This window comes from Tursiops truncatus, chromosome 4, assembly GCF_011762595.2.
Source record: "Tursiops truncatus isolate mTurTru1 chromosome 4, mTurTru1.mat.Y, whole genome shotgun sequence".
NCBI classification, from domain to species: domain Eukaryota; kingdom Metazoa; phylum Chordata; class Mammalia; order Artiodactyla; family Delphinidae; genus Tursiops; species Tursiops truncatus.
Genome location: NC_047037.1, coordinates 60,748,749 through 60,769,768, shown reverse-complemented (window position 1 = coordinate 60,769,768; position 21,020 = coordinate 60,748,749). Strand labels below are relative to the sequence as shown.

The 21,020-nt window shown below is 45.1% G+C and overlaps 1 protein-coding gene across 8 annotated transcripts in view; it reads left to right on the top strand.

The window, feature by feature from the left end:
* ABCC5 (ATP binding cassette subfamily C member 5) overlaps nt 1-21,020 on the top strand; it is an 87,283-nt gene that overhangs the window by 34,593 nt on the left and 31,670 nt on the right. For 7 of the 8 annotated variants that reach the window (XM_019946116.3, XM_019946117.3, XM_019946118.3 and 4 more), the window contains 10 exons: nt 255-402; nt 2,976-3,124; nt 3,532-3,639; nt 7,827-8,183; nt 11,825-11,896; nt 14,083-14,207; nt 14,327-14,399; nt 16,477-16,680; nt 17,558-17,701; nt 20,114-20,216. In XM_019946116.3, the coding sequence (XP_019801675.1) occupies nt 255-402; nt 2,976-3,124; nt 3,532-3,639; nt 7,827-8,183; nt 11,825-11,896; nt 14,083-14,207; nt 14,327-14,399; nt 16,477-16,680; nt 17,558-17,701; nt 20,114-20,216 (1,483 nt within the window). Of the gene's footprint in view, nt 1-254; nt 403-2,975; nt 3,125-3,531; nt 3,640-7,826; nt 8,184-11,824; nt 11,897-14,082; nt 14,208-14,326; nt 14,400-16,476; nt 16,681-17,557; nt 17,702-20,113; nt 20,217-21,020 lie in introns of those variants that run through there. The other variant, XM_073803939.1, reaches the window with a different exon arrangement.

The window sequence follows — 21,020 nt, the reverse complement described above, 5'->3', positions numbered from 1 at the left end:
GCTTCCCTTTGGTAGCGTAGATATCTGTGATTACTCTGAGGACAAATATTTACTTGTCTTAACTTTCTTCCAAAGGATAAGAGTCAAATACTCTTTGATTATCATTTAATAGACCACTTTTATTAAAAAGCAGTATAACCACGGGATGCTCACTTTATTTATAATAACCTTAAGCGGATTTATCTCCCAGAGAGACTAGACGGTTCTAACTCTGAATAAGCTGTGATTTAGCATGACATCGCTTTTCCTTTCAGATGTTTGTATCACGGATCACTGCATATTTCAGGAGAAAATGTGTGACCATCACAGACGACCGTGTCCAGAAGATGAATGAAGTCCTTACCTACATTAAATTTATTAAAATGTATGCCTGGGTCAAAGCATTCTCTCAGAGTGTACAAAGTGAGTTTAAAGACTTCATATGTGTAACTGGTAGAAGAATGTTGGCTTCTGTGCTTCCTGAGCACATTAGCTCCTGGGAATCCTAATGTCATAGGATCATAATACCTTATGTTCTCAATACTCGCCTATGAGCTTTACGTTGATAGGGATCTTAGAGACTGGCACCCATAACCTCAATTCACAAATGAGGAAATTGAGACCTGAGAAAACTGTGATTTTTCCCAAGATAACTCAGCTGGTTATGAGTAATTCATTCAGTTTCAAAGCCCCCTATCTATACTCTCATCCAGCCCATAATTTTCTGGTCTGGCCATGAGGACATCACAGAAAACAGTATCAAGTGGCGGCACTTCTGCCCCCACCACTCTGTGTGTGCATGCGCACTACGGGTAGGTGGGTGTGAGACCCTGGGGGTAGTGCTGGGAGAAGGGCTAGGCTGGAGGTCAGGACAGCTGGACTCTGGGCCTCGCTCTGCCACTCACTCACAGGGGTTTTTTAATTTGGTTTCTTCTCAAATAATTGATTTGTGTTGAGTCACAAGGTTCTCAGTGCCTGCCCCGATCCTGGTCCGTAAATTCATTGCAGACATAAACATGTCGTATGTAAATGCCACAAAGTTTGGAGGAATAATTAGCACATTAGCTGGGCATTCCAAAAGATCTCAACAAAAGTTGAAATCTTGGGCCCTAAAAAAGGTGAAGTTAAGAAAAATGTATTTAAAGGCACTTTAGGGGACTTCCCTGGTGGCACAGTGGTTAAGAATCCTCCTGCCAATGCACGGGACACGGGTTCAAGCTCTGGTCCGGGAAGATCCCACATGCCATGGAGCAACTAAGCCCATGCACCACAACTACTGAGCCTGCACTAGAACCCACAAGTCACAACTACTGAGCCTGTGTGCCACAACTACTGAAGCCCACACAGCTAGAACCCGTGCTCTGCAACAAGAGAAGCCACCGCAGTGAGAAGCCCGCGCACCACAACAAAGAGCAGCCCCCGCTCGCTGCAACTAGAGAAAGCCCTAGCGCAGCAACGAAGACCCAACACAGCCATAAATAAATAAATAAAATAAATAAATATTTAAAGGCGCTTTAGAGTTCAAATGAGAAGACATAGTTACATTTAAATTTAATTTAAATATAAACGATATGGCTGTTCATTGACCATAATCTCACAGTGAGCTAACCTGAATATGATCCAGTTAAAAAGTTGGTGCAGGGGACTTCCCTGCGGTCTAGTGGTTAAGACTTCGCGCTTCCACCGCAGGGGGCGTGGGTTCCGTTCCTGGTCAGGGAACTAAGATCCCACATGCTGCGTGGCGTGGCCAAAAAATAAAAAAAAGAAGTTTAAAAGTTGGTGCAATTTTGGGTTGAATAGAAATACAGTGTGCAGATCAAGGAAGCTGTTTTATTTTCACTGCTTGGTTTGTTGACTAAACCTTCAGGAACATTGTGTCCACTTCATACACTTTAATTATGAGTGGTCAGAAGCATCCAGCAGTGGATTAGGCTCCTTCTTTAAGTAGTGAGTTTGTTGCCAATAGAATGGAACAATTGGGTGCTAACAGGACATCTGCTAAGCCTGTTGGCAGGGTCACCAATGATAGTCCCTTCCGGCTCTCAGATTCTAATTTTCTCAGTTTTATAATCTTCTTTCTGTGACTCCACTCATCCTTCAGCCCCTGACTTTGGTATCTTTACCTGTGTCTTTTAGCTTGAAAAGAGCATCCTTGCTCATTATAGACTTGGGCAAGTTATGTGATACATGTTAAAGCAATGAGTCGAATTTTTTAAAACTATGACTTGAGAGCTGGCTCTCAATATATTTCCCAGTGTTTGGGAGAGTGGTAATACCTTTAAAGGTCAGTTCATAGTCTCCCAGAAAAATTGCTTTTATGTTTGAAAATTTTTTGAAAATACCTCACCGCTTTATTGTCATACTTCTTACTCCCTGGTCTTTTGTACTCCATGGTTGCTCTGATAATAAGGTTGTCAGTTTTATAAATATTTAAGAAAAATCATTCTGCTTACAAAAATTGTATTTCACTCATCTTCTTCCAATCACCCTTACTGCTTTTTGTGTGAAAGCCTCTATTCTAGCACCAACATACCTACAGTAGACACCCTAGTAAATCTTAGTTCCTTTTTAATTCTCCATTATCGTTGTATAGTCTTTCTTATAAGTACTTAACCTAGAAATAAACAACCAGGGAAGCAAACAAAACTGCCACTAGCAGATATGATTCATGTGTTCATTCCTTCTAAACAAAAGAAATTTGCAAAAAGAATGAGACTAAGGCAGAAGATGATCATTGTACTGAGAAGTAGTGACTGTTTTCTGTTAGATTCATTCCTGTGACTTGATGCATTTCAAACCTCAAGCTTGTGTGCCAGCTTTTGTGATTGTAATTGATGGCCATATTGACCTAGTTTTTTGCATCGTAAATGTTACAGGGTCGTTTTAAAACCTATGGTGGCTGAAGACCTACCAAGTCTTGTTTGGTGACAGAGGAGCAATATCCCATGGTTTCTTTCGACTTGCTTTTTAGAAACTGGCTTGCTTTTTATTCTTAGAAATCCGAGAGGAGGAACGTCGGATGTTGGAAAAAGCCGGGTACTTTCAGAGCATCACCGTCGGTGTGGCTCCCATTGTGATGGTGATCGCCAGTGTTGTGACCTTCTCTGTTCACATGACCCTTGGCTTTGATCTGACAGCAGCACAGGTCAGTGAGCCCTCAGGGCTTGGGGACGTTTTAGAAATACCACATATAGAGATGCTCTGGTCCTCTGGTTACTAGATTTGGATTTCTTTCATTCATGCGGTTAATCTGAGAAGTGGAAGAGTGAGGATTTAGCCCCAGTGCACAAATAAGTGTACGGGTTGTTTTACAACTTTGGGTTTAATTCTGAAAATACAGGTCATTGTTTGATTTAGATTCACTGAGAATTTTAATTAGAGGTCTCAAAAACTCTACCTTAAAAAATATATATCTGAAATATATCTGACTGTTACCAACATTTGACAGTCAAGTTACAGCCCTCCTTAAACCTGAAAGGAAATTGATGACGTCGTGTTACTTTAGTCGCATAGCCTCATCAGGCTCAGTTTCTTCTCTTTTCCTATTTTCAGGCTTTCACAGTGGTGACTGTCTTCAATTCCATGACTTTTGCTTTGAAAGTTACACCGTTCTCAGTAAAGTCCCTCTCAGAAGCATCCGTTGCTGTCGACAGATTTAAGGTAAGTGGCTCCCTTCCCTCCTCCGTGTCAGGAGCTGTGGCAAAACTAACTGCTGCCTTTATTCCAATGGACCACATGGGCTGGCTGCACTTGGCTTTTTTCACCTTTAGCCTTTCGGCAAGTTGGTAAGAAAGCGGGCAGTGGAAGAGGCTCAGGGGACCTTTTCAAAGAAATATGAATTTTTACCTTTTGTAGACAGCCTAGTTCTGGGCTTCCAAAATTTCAGTGTTCCCCTTCAGAGCTAGTCCCTTCTGCCTGGACCTAACATGGATATATGTTATAATTTACTGGGTCTTTAAGTGATTCAAACCTAGGCAATTAGAATTATCAGGAGGCTGTCAGCTTTTTCTCACCTTGATCTGCATCTACCTCTACCAAAATACTGTCGGGAATAAGCTCTTTTTGATTCTTTGCCCTGCCCTGTGGTTGCCACTCATGATACAGGTAATGCAGTGACATGGGAATAGTCATAAGACTAGATCATACTGAGAACTGCAGTTAAGTACGTATCAGGGTTTTTTTTTTTCCTTGCAGGTGGTTAGTTGATTGTGCCTTGACTGTGTTTTTTGTGCCTTCAGAATAATACAAATACATGATACAAGAGGTAGATATATTTGGGAGGGTGGAGGGAGATAGATATTTGAAAGTGGTTAATACTTAAAAAAAAAAATGTCCAGCACCTGTGTGGCTGGACTCTCTTGACAAAGCCACTGCAGAGAGTAGCTCCTGCTAATTCTTCTTGGCTGCTGAGAGCAATACAAAAGCAAGGTCTTGAAGGCTTGAAGCTCAGGTGTTTGAGGGATTCATATCATCACCTTAGGTGTTCAGCAGAAAACAAATTGGGTTTTCCTCTTAAGAAGCATGGAGAATAGCTTCCCAAGATTTATTTATATTTTACTTGTTTATGGTTAACCAGGTGAATTTTGTTTGGTCAAGAAAGCTAGTCCTCAAGAATGTGCCCCCCGACCCTAGCCCCAAGCCCTCCCTCGCCCCAGCCTGGCTACTAGAAGGCCAAGATCCAGAGCCACGTGAAAAGAAATGGTCTAATTGTAATCAGAGCCTTATTTTGCAGAACGCACAATATCTAGTTTTGAAGAACGCAGATTTTTTTTTTGTAAATTTAAAAAATCATATTGGCTCTATTCAGTGATTCATGAATTGGGCAACATCCAATCTAGCAACCAGAAGGAGCTCCGAGAAGCTGTACAAGATGAAAGACTTTTATAGGTAGAAGGGAGCAGGAACAAGGAAGTTCTTCTAGGCAGAAAATCGCATTGGTTATTACAAGGTTACTTTCCTTTAGGGGATGGCAGGGGTCTATCAGGCAGGTTACCTAACTAGTGCTGATCAGGTGATTCCTGATTGACTTGTTTAATATTCCATTTCTGGGAGAGCTGAAACTATAGTTAAGTCTCAGTTTGGTGACATGGGGCTTAGCATAAGTGACTCCATTTGGGGCCTGTTGTCTTGTTTATAACAGCCCACAGGAAGCAGACCAGAGCTCATCCTAAATGGATCAATTTCCTCCTAAAAGAAAAACGCAACATTTTATATAAGATTTAACCAAGACCTAGAGTCTCATAATATAATATTCAAAATGCCCAGGATACAATCCAACATTACTCTGCATACAAAGAAAGTCTAGATACTGAGATGACCCAAATGTTGGAATTATCAGAAAAAGACCTTAGAAATGAAAAGGTAGAAAGTCTCAGCAGAGAAATAGAAGATATAGAAAATAACCAAATAAAAAAATTTTAAGCTAAGAAAATATATTAATCAAAATTTGAAAATATATTGGATGGACTTAGTAGCAGAATACAGGTGACAAAGGAAGTCTGTGAACTTGAAGATAGATCAGTTGAAATTATCTGTGATAAGCAGAATGTCCACCCCTAAGGCAGATGTTTTGGGCATAAATTTGTCCCCCTATTTGTTTCTCTGTCCTTTTTAGTGAATGGCTTTGGTGGCATTTTGGACGAAGGAATAGGAATTTATAGTACAGATTGTTCACACACCACCCCAACCCCCTTATTTCTCGAGAGCTCTCTTCTTTTCACTTACTAGTGAGAACCTGTTTTAGCAGGTGGCTTCTCACGCTACAGATCCTTCCTCTATCCAGGAAGCTTCAGAGTTAATAATAGAAGCAAAATCACCCCCAGCTCTGTTGTATGCCTCATGAGAATGAGTCTCATTCTAGCTAATTCCTCTTGGCAAATCTCCTCCTTCCCCCCCGCCTCCACTTCTGGGAGGATGATAACTTTAGAAAGGCAGTGAGAAGCCACCTTGTAACTTTTCTGATAAGACAGTCACCAGTATAGTGTTGCCAGGTTTAGCAAATAAAAACACAGGCCACCCAGTTAAAACTGCATGAGACGTACTTATACTAAAAGACTATTCATTATTTATCTGGAATCAAAATTTAACTAGGCATCCTGTATTTTATCTGGCAACCCTATGAGTAGTCTCTCCTCTTCTGCTCAAAAGATACATTCTGATTTGATTGCTTCAGTGAGTGAGAGTAGTGTTTTGATGTAAAGTTGAGGTTTATGGTTTATGTATCTCTAAGATTCTGTTGTCCTGGCAGGTGCAAATCCAAGTAGATATAAATTTAGGTGTGTGGGGCGCTTGTGTGCCTCAGCATGTCCAGGCAGAGTGACCTGAAGCTGAAATCCTTCTGGGAGGAGTGCGGGGCTGCAGGGAGCCTGTGGGAAGGGAAAGTGTGGACGAGCTGTGCAAGCCAGAGGCACTAGCATAGTTTTTGTAGTGCATGAGGCCTACAAGACCCATTTAGTAACTCTTTAGGAGAGAGAAATGATAGGAATTCTGTCAGCATATGGTTTCACTCTGTGAAGGTGGGCAGAATATTTGGCATGTTATTCTCAGCCCAGTCTCTTAGGAAGGCTCTGAGCAAATGAAACCAATGGCTCTTTTCAGAAAACTGAACTTTAAAAAAAAAACTACTTTTTTTAAAGGTTGACCAAGAGTGAAGATTATCTAGGAGATTTAGAAACATGACATTTCTGGGAAGATCAGGGATTGGGAATGGATAGGAGACGTGCCAATTTAGGGATGCAAAGAGCAAGCTAGGAGTTTAGGATTTAGGAGAAAGAGCTTGCTCTTAGGCGAGGGGATTATATGGTACATTTAATAGCACCTGCAAACTTTAAAATAGTTGGGGGTTCTCGGTAACTAAGCAAAGAGTCCTGCCATTAAAAGCCATCTTTTCTCTAAAGACTTTGTAACGTTTAAAAAAAATTTTAATCGTACTGGGAATCCAACTGGGATAGCACCCTATAGGGAAGATCACTGGGTTAAGGGAGGTGTCAGAAGTGGGTTCAAAGTCATGGGCACATGTTGGTCCTGGGCAGAGGTTTATTATGGTCACTGTTTCAGATCTAATTTCAGAGACATTTAGTTTTTCAAGCATTCCATTTCTCTTCCCCTGATATACCTCAGTGGGACTTGGGGAATGAGTGGGAGGGAAGAGTCTTTCTTTCTTCCCAAGGATGTTTCTGAGGGAGATACCCTTCCCTTCCACGCAAGCCCTTTGTTTGAATTCTCACAAGTTCCGAGGCAGGACTTGGAAGACATGAGAACTTGTTGGCGAGAAGATGTACTCCGCCGTCAATAGAACCTTAGGTACTCCTTTCTAACCGGAGCGAGCTAGGCCTGGTCACAATCTCAGCGCTGCCTCTCCCCCTGACATGTGCATGAGGGAAGTGCCTAGGCTTGGGGGTTCTGCAGGAGTGGTCTGGAAGGCAGACAGAGTGATGAGGGTCTGAGCAGGGGAGCAGCGTGGCTGCCCTTTGGTTTCCCTGCTTGCATTTTACTACCTGCTACTCAGCGACTCATGAGTGAGAACAGGGGCTGCAGACCAGTCAGTTAAATAGCCCTTGGCCCACATTAGACTGGTGGAAAAGGAAAGAGTAGTTTAGCATGTAACTGGTAGCGTCGAGTGTTGGGCCAGTTAAGTAGGCCCCTGTCCATCCCGAGGGTGTCCCCACACTCCCGTGACCTCTCCGTGGGCCTGAGGCTGGGCTACACTAATGAGCTACCTTTTGCCCTTCAGCTTCCTTCCACTGTATAGCCTGATGTGTTTTGCTTCGTGAGTGTACGCCCTAGGCTTGTCTCCCTGGTCTTGATCCAGTGTCTCATCTTTGCACCTCTCTCACAACTCCTATCAGAGTTTGTTTCTAATGGAAGAGGTTCACATGATACAGAAAAAACCAGCCAGCCCTCACATCACGATAGAGATGAAAAATGCCACCTTGGCATGGGACTCCTCCCACTCCAGTCTCCAGAACTCACCCAAGCTGACCCCCAAAACGAAAAAAGACAAGAGGGCTGCCAGGGGCAAGAAAGAGAAGGTGAGGCAGCTGCAGCCCACTGAGCATCAGGCGGTGCTGGCAGAGCAGAAGGGCCACCTCCTGCTGGACAGTGACGAGCGGCCCAGTCCTGAGGAGGAAGAGGGCAAGCACACCCACCTGGGGAACCTCCGCCTGCAGAGGACGCTGTACAACATCGACTTGGAAATTGAAGAGGTAACCATCTACCAGGTGTCTATCCTGGCAGGGGTAGGCAGCTGCCAGTCCTTTTAGCAAAGGGCTTTCTCTCTGGGAGTGGTTTTGAACTAAAGAGCAAATCTGGCCAGTTCCGCCTCTAGAAGGGATATTTAGGCATTTAACAATAGAAATGAATAACAACTGCTCTCATGAGATACTCATTTTATAAGCAAGGAAATGAAGCATTCGAGCGGGTTTTCCGCAATTTTGCCCTGAATAGATCTGATTTAGTTGTACGTGAGCTGTAATAATGATTTCTAGTTATTGTAGGTCTGCATGAGCTTCTTATTAGCACTGGGCTGTGCATAGCACGGAACCTGACATATAATAGGTACTCTCAGTGATGCTGTGCTCAGCAGTTCTATTGTAACTTTATTTTTTAAGGAAAGGATCGTTATGGTATATGATGTCACGGCCCAGGTAACACAGGACTAGAGTCTCCCACAGGTCCTCCTATAGAGAGTGGCTGCCATAGACACTTCAGGTTTAAGGCTTTTAAAATACAGAATGTGACTGGGAGCCAGCGCCATGTTGAGGGCTGCAGCAGCCAGAGGGTCCCAGGTGTATATATATCTACTCATTCCATTTTTGAGTGCCAGCTCCCTGCCAGGCACTGTTACAGAGTTGTGGATAGAGCAGTGAAAAACCAAATAGGCCCAAATCCCTGCCCCCCTGGAGTTTACCTTCTTCTGAGCAAAGATAGATGGTAAACAAGTAAAAGGGCTACGAAGAAAGGGGATAGAGTGCTTGCTGGGGGGGTGGGGGTGGGGTGGGGGTGGGGGTGGGGGTGGGGGGGAGCAGGTGTGCTCAATTTAAATAGGCCTCTTAAGGGAAGGCCTCATTTAAACTAATATCCCACCTGCCATGCGGCCCAGCCAAAAAAAGAAAAAAAAAAGTAATAACAGGCATAATGCATTTGTTACAAATTGAAGGCTTCTGACAACCCTGCATCAAGGAAGCCTGTAGGCATTTTTCCGTCAGCATTTGCTTACTTCATGTTGCTGTCACGTTTTGGTAATTCTCAAAATATTTCAAACCCTCCACCAGGAAAATGATTATGACTCATTGAAGACTCAGATGATGGTTAGCATTTTTTAGTAATAAAGTGTTTTTAAATTGGTATTTACATTGTTTTTCTTAGACATAATGTAATTGCACGTTTAGTAGACTAAAGTATAGCGTAAACATAACTTATATCTACACCGGGAAACCAAAACATTCGTGTGACTCGCTTCATTGCGATATTTGCTTTACTGCGGTGGTCTGGAAGCAGACCCACAATATGTCCAAGGTATGCCTGTATTTGAGCAAAGGCTTGATGGAGCGAGCCATATGGATACGTGGAGGAAGAAGAGCATTCAGGCAGAGGGAACAGAAGCACAAAGGCCCCGAGTGTGCAGCGTGCCTGTCACAAGAGCAGAGTGAGCATGGGAGAGAGGGGAGGGTGCTGAGGGCAGAGAGGCTTGGGGTGCCAGAGCCTCCTGGAATGATTTCCGCTTTACTCTGAATGGATAGAGAAGCCGTTAGACGGTTTGGAGGAGAAGAGTGATGCGATCTGACTTACGTATGAAGAGAATCATTCTAGCTTCTGGATTCAGAAGAGTATGTAGGGAAACAAGGAGGGAAGTGAGAAGAACCAAGGAAAAACATAAGAGTTTTCTGGACCAAGGGTGGTGGTAATGGAGGTGGTAAGGAATGTTCATCTACTTAATTGGAAGTGGGCTTAGGGGGTCCTAATGCGGTGTGAGGCCTGTTACACAGATCCAGAGCTGGACTAAAGGGAAAACAAAAAGCTCCCAGCTCTTGGAAACTATAGATAAGAGCTGGGGGAGATGGTCCTCTATGAGACCACCTGCAACAACTAGCATGGTTCATCCCTGGCGGGCACACAAGTCAGTTTTTATAGCTCCAATTAACTTTTTAAAAAATTAATTAATTAATTTTTAAATTTTTGCCTGTGTTGGGTCTTTGTTGCTGCGCAAGGGCTTTCTCTAGTTGTGGCGAGCAGGGGCTACTCTTCGTTGCGGTGCACGGGCTTCTCATTATGGTGGCTTCTCTTGTTGCAGAGCATGGGCTCTAGGCTCACAGGCTTCAGTAGTTGTGGCACACGGGCTCAGTAGTTGTGGCTCGCGGGTTCTAGAGCGCAGGCTCAGTAGTTGTGGCGCACAGCCTTAGTTGCTCCGCGGCATGTGGGATCTTCCCGGACCAGGGCTCAAACCCCTGTCCCCTGCATTGGCAGGCAGATTCTTAACCAGTGTGCCACCAGGGAAGTCCAGACTTCAATTAACTTTTAACGGCAGGCTCCTTATTTAATAACGATTATCTTGATTGAGGCAACTATATCACATCGCTGATCAGCTCTATTAGAGGATTATTCCTTGTAATCAGCTGAAATTTACTCTTCTCCTTTCTATCTGTTGATCCTCCTTCTGCCCTTTACCATCCACGTTCACATGACAGACCTTTAGCTATTTGAAGAGATACCACAATTCCCCCAGCCCCCCTCTTTAGGGAAGAGGTAGGAAGTTAATATTCACCTGATGTCTTCTGTGCCCCAGGCACTTACTTCATTGTTGACATCTTTAGTGACCATTTAGTCATCGGAACAGCGTTTTCTCTGTTTTAACCTGACCAACCTGAGCAGAGTCTGAGCCTGTGACTTGGTCTCCTCATCATGACCGGGCTGTAATCTTTCAACTTCCTGAACCATGTCAAAAACTTTGTCCATTATACTTTTATTAAGTACCAGACACTGTGTTTGGTCCTGCAAGGATGGCTCCTTCCAAGTTGCTCAAAGCTCAGTTAGAGAGACAGTATTCACTTAAGTAATAAGACCAAGTCCACACAATTGGAAAGTGCTGGTGGAGCTGGGATTCAAATCAAGACCTGTCTGCCTCCAGAATCCACGCTCTTTCCACACCACCACTCTCCGTGCCTCTCCTCGCTGCCAGTCTTGAGGCAACAGAGTGTTGCTGAACAAGTGGCCCTGTTAATATCATGTCTGTTCTTGAAAACGTTTAACACTGCCCATGGAGAACTCATCATTTTGCCTGAGGATATTCAGTTAATCACAGGCTTGGTTTTCCACTTTCATGTGGGATTGATGGTAAAAATATGCCCTCAGATTCTTGGAGGTGTTTTGTAGAAAAATGGAAACAACAGTGCACAGTGCACATAATTTTTATGAAAATGATTTATAGACCCTGGAGAAAAAAATCATATAAAATAAAATGAAAATAAAGTAATTTTCAAGAGTCCTGTCCTCTTTTCCAAAAACAACAAGAAAAATAAACAAGTTATCAAAAAGCATGGGTTACCAACAAAGTAGGAAAGGGGGTAGGCCTTTCTAAAAGTGATGTGGGATACCTTAATGTCTGTCACATATTTAATTTTTCCAAAAGGCTTACACATCTGTTACCTCAGTGCATCCCCACAGAAACCCTATGACGTGGGTGGCTGATGAGGGAGAAAAGAGGTAAGTGACCTGCTGTGTCCTCAGGATGACATTCCCATAGTGATGGACTGTCGTTAACATTTTTTTCTTCAAAGAAATCCGAAGTCCTAGAGATGAATGGTCAGTAGTGCTTTAACGACCTTCCTCTCTCGTGTGCTTTGTCCAGGGTAAACTGGTTGGAATCTGTGGCAGTGTGGGAAGTGGAAAAACCTCTCTCATTTCATCCATTTTAGGCCAGGTAAGATTTTGTGATTGTCCTTGGCATTTTCTGCTTCTTTCTCTGGATTCTGCTTAGCCAGAGTCTCAGGAAAAATGAACTTATTTCCTGAAGAGAGTCAGGAAAGGTGGAAACAAAATGACCCTAGGTCTGTATCATACCCCGCCCCCTGCCTTTCCTACCCCTTAACAACAGCACTGTATCTGGAAGGGGGCTGAATGACTGATTGGTACCCAGCTGGAGTCATTTGTTTCTCTTGCCTTCTTTTATTCAGCATGTATTTACTGAGTGCCATAGGTATGCCGGACAGTGTGTTGGGAAATGTCAGAGGTAAGGGATGGACAGACTGCAGACTGCCAACAAATGGACCAGCCTCACCAGCCTCTCTCTCAGAGAGAGAGCCTTCAGGATTTGATCTAGAAGTAAAGACCCACTCCGTTTTCAGCCTAACCATTGAAAGAATTATGCCCTCAAGGAGTCCCTGGTCTGGGACTTCCCTGGAGGTCCAGTGGTTAAGACTCCATGCTCCCACTGCAGGGGGCGCGGGTTTGATCCCTGGTTGCAGAATCAAGATCCCGCATGCCACGTGGCGCTGCCCCCCCCCAAAAAAAAAAGAGGAGTGTCCATGGTCTGATTGGGGTGCTGGGCCTTCTAGACACACAAGCACAGCACAGGGCAGTGAGTGAATAGTGCTCAGAGGGCCCAGAAGAAGGCTGTCAGCATTTGGATTAAACTAGCTTGACTTGTTGGGTGAGATGAGGATAAACTTAAGGTTATTCCTCCTGGTGGATGAAGTCCTCTGAGTCATTTTTCCATATTGAGGAAATTAAACAAATGGGAGAAGGGGCTGGGGAAGATTGTTTTGTGGAATATTTGGTCCTGTTCAGCGTCACTGTCACAGTTGATGGAGTTGTGGCTCTCCTCTAGAGCAGTGGTGCCCGGGGTGGTCTGAGGAAGCCTGTATTCAAATCATCTGGAGGTGCAGCTTCCCACCCACACCCGCTTCTGCCTTATGAGGCTGTACAGTGGTTGGGCTCAGCCAGTGGTCTTCGTAAAAAACCAAAGACCTCCTGTGTAATTTCTGATCATCAGCCAGATTTCAGGGCCAGTGATGAGAGATACAGGTGGAGTGAAGGGGAAGGAAGGGTTAGTGGGCAGCAGTTAAATTGAAAAATGAGTGGGTCTTTGCTTCTGGATCAAATCCTGACAGCCTTCTCTCTGACAGAGAGTCTGGAAATACCGGTCAGCCCTGCTTCTTTAGAGTGTAACTCTTTGTTGGCGGTCTGCAGTGTGGGGTGTTTGTACTGTAGCAGCCGAGAGAGCTGGATTTCCACAGTTAGACCCTCAGGGGGTTTCTGAACACTTGAGTGCGTTATCAGTGTACTTACCTGTTTGGGGGCAGTTGTGGTACTGCGTTACGGCCTGTGTGTGTACACTGTGCATTACCATGTTTGAGAGGACAAACTTGTATGTGCAGATTGGTTAATGAAACTGTTTCAAGCTATAGCATTCCTAACCCAAGACAAACGTCTACTGTTAGTTCCAAAAGGAACACTGAAAGAGCATAAAATGGGTAAATCGATTCATGTCGACCACTGCAATGGAAAACACAATTCAAAGCACATGGCTCATCATGTAGTCTCTTCATGTTGGAGGGGAGGGTCTGTCATCATTGCGTAGATACTCAGCAATACTAGTTGATGTCTAACTGGAATTTTTTCCCCCTCTGGTCTTCATTTTACAGAAGCAGCTGATGTAGCCAACAGCCTGTATTAATTCTGTGGATGAGTTGACCTGCGCTCATCTTGAGGCAGGGACTAGCTCTAAATCTTTACAGCATACTCCCCAGGGGAATTCTGCAGGGGCCTTCTGCTTGTGCTTCCTTCAATTAGAACAGTTTGCAGTTAGGAAAAGAGGATAATAAAGTAGCTTATGGGTTGCTGAATGAAGTATTTGTTCATTCAAGTCATGGGTTATGCTGGGCTCCCATCACACGTAAGCAAGGAGAACTTTGATTTTCTTGACTGCTGTAGCTACTGCTGTAGCTTTGCTCTCTGTGGAACAAAGGTGAGGTCCAGATTTGGGTTCAAAAAGTATCCAAGGAAATTGCCAAGATTTTCAACTCCGCTGTGGAATGTCGGGGGTTCTGCTGGCTTAGGGTGATGGTTTTGCGTTGTGATGCCATTAGATGGTGTCTCTTTCCCTAGATGTCACTTCTAGAGGGCAGCATTGCAGTCAATGGAACCTTCGCTTATGTGGCGCAGCAGGCCTGGATCCTCAATGCCACTCTGAGAGACAACATCCTCTTTGGGAAGGAATTTGATGAAGAAAGGCAAGGAATGTTTGGTTTCTGTCATGCTTTCATCTTGGCTGTGTGAGACACAGGCAGCCCGAGTCAGCAGGCTCTACCCCAACCGTGTCCCTGATGCTGGGTCTCTTTGTGTCCTTCAGATACAACTCTGTGCTGAACAGCTGCTGCCTGAGGCCTGACCTGGCTATCCTTCCCAACAGTGACCTGACGGAGGTACAAGTCTTCTGTCCCTGGTGGGCCAGGGTGTTTAGCAGAGAGGATTCTGGAAGATAGGTGGCAGGGCTATGCCAGAGCCACCTCCTAGGAGTGCATCTTAAATGCGTGGGAGAAGAACCTACACGGGAGTTTTACTTTCTCTGGGACTTTCTGTTAGGAAAGCATCTGGTCCTTAGGGCAGGAATATCAACACTACCTGTTTTTTTGTTTTTTTGTTTGTTTGTTTGATTTTTGCGGTACGCGGGCCCCTCACTGTTGTGGCCTCTCCCATTGCGGAGCACAGGCTCCGGACGCGCAGGCTCAGCGGCCATGGCTCACGGGCCCAGCCGCTCTGCGGCATGTGGGATCTTCCCAGACCGGGGCACAAACCCGTGTCCCCTGCATCAGCAGGCAGACCCTCAACCACTGTGCCACCAGGGAAGCCCCAACACTACCTGTTTTAAGCATATAAATATTTCATGTCATGTGGATTTTAAACAAAATCCCATTGTTGGTTCAGAATTCATGTTTTCTACCCTATTCATTTTTCTTTTTTTTTGCGTTATGCGGGCCTTTCACTGTCGTGGCCTCTCCCATTGTGGAGCACAGGCTCTGGACGCGCAGGCTCAGTGGCCATGGCTCACGGGCCCAGCCGCTCCGCAGCATGTGGGATCTTCCCGGACTGGACTGGAGCACGGACCCGTGTCCCCTGCATCAGCAGGCGGACTCTCAACCACTGCACCACCAGGGAAGCCCCTACCCTATTCATTTTTAAAACCAAAGTCAAGCATGTGCTTGTTGAGCTTCTTCCCCTGAACTTCATTCTGCCAACTTCCTTACTCACACATGGTTTCTAGAGAGGCCTCTCCCTCTAGAAAGAAAGAGTCCTTAGCACAAACCCGCCTTTCTTTGCTTCTCTGCCCTGGAACAGTTCCCAGAGGCTTGTCTTTGGAACTGGCTCGTGCCTTCAGTGTTGACACTCACCTCCCATGACCTGTCCTGGAGGTCTCCGGGGCTGACTCTTTTATTCAGCTGACTTCAGTTTAAGCCCTCAAACCAGATTTGAATGGTTTGATTAGTTGACTGGTTCTCAGATCCTGGTCCCCTGATTAGCAGCAAATCAGTAGCATCACTGCAGATTCTCAGCCACACCCAAGACCTACTGAATCCAAGACTCTAAGGGTGGGGCTCCACAATATGTTTTAACAAGCCCTGCAGGTAATTCTCATACATGTTCTTATTTGAAAACCTCTGAATTAATTGAATTTTTTTTAGATAAGATTTTTTTAAAAATACAGAGCCAGTTGCCGTTTGACAATTGATTTTTTTTCATTCGTTTATTTAGTAATATTTATTAAGTGCTTGTTATATGCCGGCTGCATGTGCAGAAGCTGCTGGGGGCACTGGGAATATAAAAGAAAAGGACAATAGTCTGTGTCCTCAAAAAGCTTACAATCGAGAGAGACATCCCGACAAATAGGCACAAAATAGGCTGATGAAAGAGTCCCCTTTCTTTTGGGTGTTAGTGGAGAGGGGGAGGGGAGACTTCACAGAGGAGAGGACGCCAGAACTGAGCAGACACAGTATAGGAGAAGGCATGACAGTGGTGGTGTGTGTTCATAATAGACACACAATTGAAAATGCTCAGATCCCAGGGTATGGAAGGGGGATTGACACTGGAGGCTGAGAGTTGCTGGGAAACCAGGTGGTAAAGGGCCTGCCTTGTCTGCCATATTTGGGGGCTTAGATTATGTTCTTTAGGACTAAGCAAGGGTGGGACATGGTCAGCTTTGTGTTTTGGAAAGGTCTTTCTGCCCATGGAGAATAGATTGTAGCGGGGCATCAAGAGGGCGTGTCGAGGCTCAGATACGGGATTGGTTAGGAGCCAGATGGTGGTGGGAGGGGAGGAGGCATCCGGGCTGATGCCCCCCCAGTTCTGTGTGGGCCCTGGAGGACATGGCAGCACTTCATCCAGGTGGGGAAGTGAAGAGAAGAAGCTGGTTTGGGTGGGGGAGATGTGAGGTGACTGGGGTGATCACTGAGCATTGTTCTGGACTTGAGCTGGAGGCTTCCCGTGCTTTCTGGGCTCCTGTAGATTGGCGAGCGCGGAGCCAACCTGAGTGGTGGGCAGCGCCAGAGGATCAGCCTCGCCCGGGCCTTGTATAGTGACCGAGACATCTACATCCTGGATGACCCCCTCAGTGCCTTAGATGCCCATGTGGGCAACCACATCTTCAACAGTGCTATCCAGAAGCACCTCAAGTCGAAGACGGTTCTGTTCATTACCCACCAGTTACAGGTATGGTGCTTCCTTCCCCAGGCTCCCCACCTTGGCTTGAGAAATCAGAAACAGGGAGGTGGGCTTGGTCCAGGTACCTTTGTGGGGCTCCTAGAGGTCCCTGGAATCACGAGTGTTCACTTGTTCAGCAAATAGCCCCCTGTCCCATTGTACTAATAAAGCTTGTTATATCAGATGGCCATCTGAGTCAGAGATCCTTGGAGCATGTTAGCTTCTGCATGTAAATCAGTAAGTAAAAGGGCTGAGAGGAGTAGACTGAAAATGGAGTTTGGGTATGAGACAGTTTGGAAAGGGTTGTGTTAACATCTATGCGCGAGTGGGAACTGTTTAGGGAAAACAAGTTCTTCTCCCTCTGTCGTTCCATGACCAGCAGCCACTTCAGAGAGCAGCTCAAGGATGTTACCATCCGCTTTGCATATGTTGTCAAGTCTGGGGGGCCAAGCCCCCATTCTGCCGCAGAAAGACTGTAATTATATGTACTTCTGAGCGCAGGGAAGGGATGTGAGGTTTAATGCAGGCCTTTGTGTGGCTTCATCAGCAGATTTATGTCAAAAATTAGAGGAACTGGTTTTTGAACTACATCACGAGGCAGGACAAACTAAAGCAGGGGTTCTCAGTCTCAGCACAGTGGGGTTTGGGAGCCAGAGAGCTCCCTCTTGTGGGGGGCTTGTCCTGTGCATCCCTGGCCTCTATCCACCAGATGGCCGTAGTACCCCCTCCCCCGCAACCGTAACAACCAAAAATGTCTCCAGATATTACGAAGTATCCTCTGGGGGGCTTGTTCACCTCCAGATGAGAACCGCTGAACTAAGGTCTAGGCGTTTGGATGTATTCGCACAAGTATCAGCCACGCTGTTGTCCCTGTCTTTGTCTCCAGTACCTGGCTGACTGTGATGAAGTGATCTTCATGAAAGAGGGCTGTATTACAGAAAGAGGCACCCACGAGGAACTGATGAATCTAAATGGTGATTACGCTACCATTTTTAATAACCTGTTGCTGGGAGAGACACCCCCAGTTGAGGTAAGATTCGTGGTGTGTGTGTGTGTGTGTGTCTTTCCAGCAAGAGAGATAGGACCGTAGTGAGTGATGGAGAAATCTCAGCTGAACTCATTGTCCGTGTCTTGTTGGCAGGGGCCCTGTTCTCTGGTGACCAGACTGCTGTGCTTTAGTCCGCATACTGGTTCTATTCTGCGAGGGCAGGGTTGTGGGGTTAGAGAACCGAGGTCTTCTGTCACTGAGAGTTTATCAGCAAGGCAATGACAAGGAGAAGGACGTGGGCTCAGTGTGTGCTGCTGTTCAGTCATAACTTAGCTTCCTAAACTCCATCAAATCCTGACTGAAACATTAGGAAGCTCCTTTCTTAATAATCAAATGAATAAGTTGGCAGAGAAGAGACATTAAATACTGCATACATTTGAAAATTATCTATGGTGTCTTGGCTGCCGACTTGGCACTCATTAACTAGTACCAGCTGTGTCCCAATTCCTGGATTAGGCACTTTATAGCTGTCATCCTGTTCAGCCATTTTAACAGAGCTCTGCGGCCAGATACGATTATCCTCCACTTGTACAGCTGAGGAAACGGGGGCTCAGAAGGGTTAAACAGCCTGCTGGAAAGGTCAGTTTCACTCCAAAGTGCTGCGCTGCCGGGCCTCCTGCAGCAACACGGAAAGCTGGCCGCCCGTTCTGGGCTCTGAGTTAGGCAAAGACAAGGGCGTGCGTAGAGCTGGCTCTCATATTGACCTTTTTATCCTCTGGTCGCCTTGGGTCCTAGGAGTTCACTCAGGCTGGGCTAAAAGCCGCTTCTTAGCTACTAGGTCATTTTGATGTTGAGTAGGATGAAAGCAAAAAGTTACTGGGACCTTTTCTGGGACTCTTATTTCAGTGTTTGGGTATCATCCTGTTTGATTTCAGGTTCAGTACAACTCATTGTTCATGATGTGTTTTAGGCCTTTTGATATAACTCTGACATTGCGAGTGTCATCAGTAACTGCTATAGGGACACCTGATCCAGATTTGGATTTTATGATCTCTCCCTGTGACTCTCACGGTGCTTTGGGCTCTTCAGATCATCTCCTCCTCACTGTACACATGGAGGGGTAAATGAGAGGGAGAGAAGCTAAAACATGAAATGTCCAAGGAGCAAAGGAATATCGAGAGGGAGCATGTTGAGTGAAGGAGCGTGCTTTCAGTATATCACTTCACTTTCCTGAGCCTCAGTTTCCTCATCTTAAAAATGGGGGTGGCACCTGCCTCTTTGAGTTGGTGCATTTGAAATAATATGTAATGTTCTTATCCCAGTCAGTGGTCAACAAATAGTAATTTTCTCTTTAGAGAGTGCATTTATTCATGCACCGTGGTAAATACAAAATTTAGAGTCCTATCTTATGTTCCAGATGTGGCTCTAAATTTTATATTATTTTCTGATGTTTTTTTCACTGTCAATTTTAAAAATCTGGTTGGAGCGCAAACTGGGGTCATGAGGCTGACAGTGACATAGAATTAAATGTAATAAACTATGTATAGAGAATTTCCTGTATAAAGATATAAGAGGAACTTGGAAAGGAGAACATTAAGTAGTTTCTATTATCTCAGGTTCAATTTGATGAATGTTTCGTAAGTCCCAGCGTGCCCCATTATGGGCAGTTCTGGGTGCTGGGCCCTGTGTAGGTTATAACCATGAGTGAGATGTCATCTCTGTCCTTGAGAGACTCGCAGTCTTCTAGGGAAGACCAATACTCTTATGCTCGTACATATGTAACAACATATGTACATATGTAACAACACCAGGTCACATATGTAGCAACATGCTGTGAAAGTACTAACAAGTGCCTGGGAGAACAGGGGAGGGTGAACTCTATTCTAGAGGAGTGTTAAGTTGCCTCAGGGAGAATTAAGATTTGAATCCATCTGAATGGGGACAACTGTGATTGAGTTGGGTGAGGAGAGGAACATCCCAAGTGAAGAACCAGGTGGATAAAAGTCTAGAAGTGGGAAATGGCAGTGTGATGTGAGGCACGGACAGGCTAGGGCCAGAATGTGGAGGTGCTGCAAAAGCAGGCTGAGAAGCGGAAGTTTATCCCATGGTAGATCTGTGATTTGATTTAGTGACGTGGGGATCAGAGATGGACAGAATGGAAGTGACCCCAGCTCAAATACTCTGGACAAGTTGGAATGGATGAGAACAGCATAAAGGCTACTGTGTTCGGAGTTTAGGTCTTCAGTTACTTTGGGGAGAGCAGTGTCAGTGGAATGGTAGGAACCCAGCTTAAAGATTTAAGGAGTTGGGGAGGTTACAGAAGTTAACTTTTAGGAAGCTGGATGTGTCTCTTTTCAATAAGAGCTCGATGGATGTTTCGCTAACGTGTCCTTTGGACATTTGTCTGAATGGCCATATCATTGATGACGGAGACACTTTTTTTTTTTTTTTAAGATTAATTCTAAAAAGGAAACCAGTGGTTCACAGAAGAAAACACAAGACAAGTGTCCTAAAACAGGGTCAGTAAAGAAGGAGAAAGCAGTGAAGCCAGAGGAAGGTAATGAACTTTTTTGAGATTTGTCATTAAAGTTTTTTTTGGTTTTTATTTTCCACTGAAGCATTTTATTTGCACATACGTATTACATCCCTAGAAAAAGGATCCCATGGTTTTCCCTCCGGTGTGTTTTCACACACTTGCTTTTTCATGGTCCATGATGCTAGATGAGGTTGTCAGTACAATGAAACCAAACTGACAGGATGGGACCTGCCATGTTTCTACATCTTGTGTTGCCCATCAAATCTAGGGCTGGGGCTTCCCTGGTGGCGCAGTGGTTGAGAGTCCGCCTGCCGATGCAGGGGACACAGGTTCGTGCCCCGGTCCACATGCCGCGGAGCAGCTAGGCCCGTGAGCCATGGCCGCTGAGCCTGCGCGTCCAGAGCCTATGCTCCACAACGGGAGAGGACACAACAGTGAGAGGCCCGCGTAACGCAAAAAAAAAAAAAAAAAAAAAAAAAAAAAGTTTATCAGAAATTACGCCATGTGGTAATTCATGCTGTTTAATAGCATTGTGTGTTGTAGAGCGCCTGGCCTTATATTTCTAGAATACCAGATTTTTGTATGATTGTTGGGAGACCATGAGGCACTTGGTGTTTTCTTAAGCCGAGCAAGGCAACAAGAATGTCCTTTAATCCTATGCCCTCTTTTCCTCTGCAGGGTGGGGTGAGGTGTAGGTAGTCATAGCTGAGTCATCTTGACTAAGCAAAAATTGAATCGTGGGTTCATCTCTGTCCTTTAAAAGTCATGCCAACCAATGCAGAGGCATGCCAGCTTTAAGAATGCCTACATCCTCAGAACCTCCCC